Consider the following 4,016-nt stretch of genomic DNA (forward strand, 5'->3'; position numbering starts at 1 on the left):
CAGGAACCGTGCAAGGCCCGAGCTGGGCAGCTGGCCGCCTCCTGGGGGTTCCACGAGCTGGAGGTGGGGGGCGCTCGGTAGGAATCTTGCAAAGGCGGAGCCTATGGTGCGGGTGGGCTCCGGGGAGGGACTTGGTGGGAGGGAGTTGGGAGGTAGGAAAACGGCTTCCGTCCGGGCTTGGCGCCCGGAACTGGAAGCATCTGAAAACAGGGTGGAGCTTGAGGGTCCGGGGCGGAGCCTCGCCCGGTCGCGCCCCTTTGCACCACGCCCACCCCTCACCCCGCCGCTTCTGCTGTCCCCCTCCCCTCCAGGAGGCCAACTACTATGGGTCTCTGACTCAGGCGAGCACTGTGAACCTGGGCATGGACGCTGATGGCCGGGAGGTGTTCGTGCCCTTCAACTCGCTGCTGCCCATGGTGGCAGCCAACGACCTGGTGTTTGATGGTGGGTGGAACCGGGAGGTGGGGCGGCCGGTGGGGGGGTCTAAGGGGGCCGAGGATCAGAGCAGGGATGAGCGGAAGGATCCTCCCCAGGCTGGGACATCTCGTCGCTGAACTTGGCCCAGGCGATGAGGCGCGCGCAGGTCCTGGATTGGGGACTTCAGGAACAATTGTGGTCTCACATGGAGACCATGCGCCCTCGGCCTTCTGTCTACATGCCCGAGTTCATCGCGGCCAACCAGAACACACGCGCGGACAACCTCATCCCGGGCACGCGCGCCCAGCAGGTGCCGTCCCATCCCGCAGCCCTCACCACCTGTTCCCCGCGTCTCTCCCTCCCGATCTTTCCTTTTGCTTCCTGTCTGCATTCTGCAAATCCAGATCCCACTTTGCACTTTGGAAACTGAGTGGCTTAAGGACCAGTTTAACCTCCCTCTACCCCCACTCCCACCCCCAGCTAGAGCAGATCCGTAAAGACATCCGCGACTTCCGGTCTAGCGCAGGGCTGGACAAGGTCATCGTGCTGTGGACGGCGAACACCGAGCGCTTCTGCGATGTAGTCTCGGGTCGCAACGACACGGCTGAGAATCTCCTACGCACCATCCGGGTGCGTGTGCCTCCCTCTCCCTGGGAGCGGGGCGGGGTGGAGTCGGGGCAATCCTGTAGGCTCTTGGCCACGACTGAATGCCCTTCCACACCCGCAGCTTGGTCTGGAAGTGTCGCCGTCTACACTCTTTGCCGTGGCCAGCATCCTGGAGGGCTGCGCCTTCCTCAATGGGTCCCCGCAGAACACGCTGGTGCCCGGCGCACTGGAGCTCGCTGCGAAGCACCGCGTTTTCGTGGGTGGGGATGACTTCAAGTCAGGCCAGACTAAGGTCAAGTCTGTCCTGGTGGACTTCCTCATTAGCTCTGGCCTCAAGGTGTGTGGGCTGGTGGGGGCTGGGTGCAGACTGGGTGGGGGACTGGAACCCCCAGAGGCTGGCATGCGTGCTGCATTATCCTTGTACCCGTAGACCGTGTCTATTGTGAGTTACAACCACTTGGGCAACAATGATGGGCAGAACCTATCGGCGCCACAGCAGTTCCGATCTAAGGAGGTGTCGAAGAGCAGCGTGGTGGACGACATGGTCCAGAGCAACCCCGTGCTCTACAAGCCGGGCGAGGAGCCCGACCACTGCGTGCGTGGGGGATACAGTGGTGGAGGGAGGAGCTCCTGGCTGGGGCTGGCAGGGACTCTCCTGACCTCTTGTACGTACCCCAGGTGGTCATCAAATATGTCCCGTACGTGGGTGACAGCAAGCGAGCGCTGGATGAGTATACGTCGGAGCTGATGCTGGGTGGGACCAACACGCTGGTGCTGCACAACACGTGCGAGGTGCTTGGGGATGCTGAAAGCCTGGGTGTTGTCCTCCTGTCCTGTTCGCCCCGCCCCTGACCCGCCCTCCTGCTCGCCCCGCCCGCCTCCAGTCCTGCCTTCAGACCCGCCCATCCTCGCCCCGCCCATCCCGTTAGTCCCGCCTCCTGACCCGCCCATTCTGCTCGCCCCGCCTTCTCACTCGTCTATCCTGCCCACTTCCCTTCCTGACCCGCCCATTCTGCCCGCCCCGCCTCCTGTCCTGCTCAGCCTGCTGTCCTATCTTCTGACCCGCCCATCCCGTTAGTCCCGCCTCCTGACCCGCCCATCCTGCTCGCCCCGCCTTCTCGTCCATCCTGCCCACCTCCTTTCCTGGCCCGCCCATCCTGTTTGCTCCGCCTCCTGACCGACTGCCTGGTTCCTGCAGGACTCGCTTTTAGCCACGCCCATCATGCTGGACCTGGTGCTGTTGACCGAGCTGTGCCAGCGCGTGACTTTCTGCACTGACACCGACCCCGAGCCTCAGAGCTTCCACTCGGTGTTGTCCCTGCTCTCCTTCCTCTTCAAGGCCCCGCTGGCGCCTCCAGGCAGCCCGGTGATCAATGCGCTCTACCGCCAGCGCAGCTGCTTTGAGAACATCCTCAGGTGTGTCCCGATCTCGGGGTTCCTGCTTGTGGGCCAGATGCACCCTCATGGAGGTGTGCAAAGGGACTAGGGACTTCAGGGCCGGGGGGCGGGGGGCCCTGGCCATGCTGAGCTTCTCCCCTGCTCCCCAGGGCCTGTGTGGGGCTCCCACCGCAGAACCACATGCTCCTGGAGCACAAAATGGAGCGCCCAGGCCCAGGCCTCAAGCGAGTGGGCCCTGTGTCGGCTCCCTGCCCCGTGCCCTGCAAGAAAGGACAGGCACCCGTTGCCCCCAACTGCTGCACCGGCGATGCCAACGGACACCCGCAGGCGAAGGCATCCTAGATGCCCACTTTCTGAGTCGGAGGTCACTCAGCTTCCGGACCTCCTCCACCCCCCAGGTGTCACTCCTTGTGATCTAACCTTTCCAGACCTCCCTCCCCGTGCATCAAATAAAGCTCATGCCCCTATCAGCCAAACCACCTGTGAGTTCTTGGCAAGCTTCTGTGATTCCTGGTACCTCCTGCTACCACTCCTCTTTATTTTTATTTTTGAGAGAGATTTTGGCCATAGGGCACGCGTGCTAGACAGAGAGCCAGAAATCACCCCCTTGGGATGACCATGTCGCAATCCCTTCTCCATTCTCTCAGGATTTTGGACGTGCACACACACACCTCTGGCCTTCAGTTTTAATTCACCGGGGTCCTGGACTTGGAGCACGGGCTGATCACATGGGAGGCCAGCAATGTAACCATTAGACCGTCTTCTCGTCCCCTCCCCCACCTTATTTTTTAAAGAGGTTTCTGCCTTAGGGCATGTGGCCACAGTGAGAAGAAAAGTGAAAAATCATTCCCCAGGAGGGATGGCCATTCTACAATCCCTCCTCCATTCTCCATCTGGGATCCCCGGTGTGCGCGTGCGCAGTCCACACCCGCTGTGATTTTTTTTTTTTTTCAAGCTACCAGGTCCAGGTCTTGAACCACAGTCAACCACGTGGGAGTCCAGCGACTAACCACTGCATCATCGGCTCGTCCCCTCACCCCCTTTTTTCATGAGTTGGCCTCTTATCCACCATTCACGGCTTTTGCCCCTAGTCCCGGGGAACCCCCTTCCCAGGATCCCTGGGTCACCCCTAGTCCTTGAAGGACCGGCCACGGGCTGCAGAAAGAGGGGTCCTGGCTGCAGGCTCAGGGAGGGGATCTCAGACCAGCTACCAAAAACCAAAACCAATTACATTTATTGATGGGGCCCACCCCCTGCCGTCTTGGGGAGAGGGATCCCCCAAAGAACACCTCCCCCACACCCCGCGAAAATACAAATGGCAGAAAGGGCCCATTCGGGAAAGAACGTCTCTGAGGTCCTTGTGTGTTTTTATAAAATGAGAGAAAAGTCCTTCGCGCGGGCTTCGCAGCCCTGCAAGCCTTGGTCGGCCAGGAGTCCCGTTTACCCGAGGTGTGACCTCAGCCCCTAGCCCCCCGGGAGGGGGCGCTAGGCAGAAGCCGAGGCCGGCAGGGGGTAAGGGGCTACCGCCCCATCACACGCTCATGGTCATTCCTGGTGAGTACTGCGGAGAGAGGAGGAGGTGGCGCGCGGGGGGG

General features: G+C 61.5%; 1 protein-coding gene across 1 annotated transcript in view; it reads left to right on the top strand.

The window, feature by feature from the left end:
- ISYNA1 (inositol-3-phosphate synthase 1) overlaps positions 1-2,897 on the top strand; it is a gene marked incomplete in the record, with an annotated part of 3,514 nt that extends 617 nt beyond the window's left edge. The window contains 8 exon segments of the mRNA XM_027771293.1: positions 312-444; positions 534-727; positions 898-1,047; positions 1,145-1,360; positions 1,454-1,618; positions 1,702-1,815; positions 2,222-2,439; positions 2,571-2,897. Coding sequence (XP_027627094.1) covers positions 312-444; positions 534-727; positions 898-1,047; positions 1,145-1,360; positions 1,454-1,618; positions 1,702-1,815; positions 2,222-2,439; positions 2,571-2,763 — 1,383 coding nt within the window.
- Between the last annotated feature and the right edge of the window lie 1,119 nt (positions 2,898-4,016).

Source organism: Tupaia chinensis, unplaced genomic scaffold (assembly GCF_000334495.1).
Source record: "Tupaia chinensis unplaced genomic scaffold, TupChi_1.0 Scaffold000201_1, whole genome shotgun sequence".
In the NCBI taxonomy this organism is placed as follows: Eukaryota; Metazoa; Chordata; class Mammalia; order Scandentia; family Tupaiidae; genus Tupaia; species Tupaia belangeri.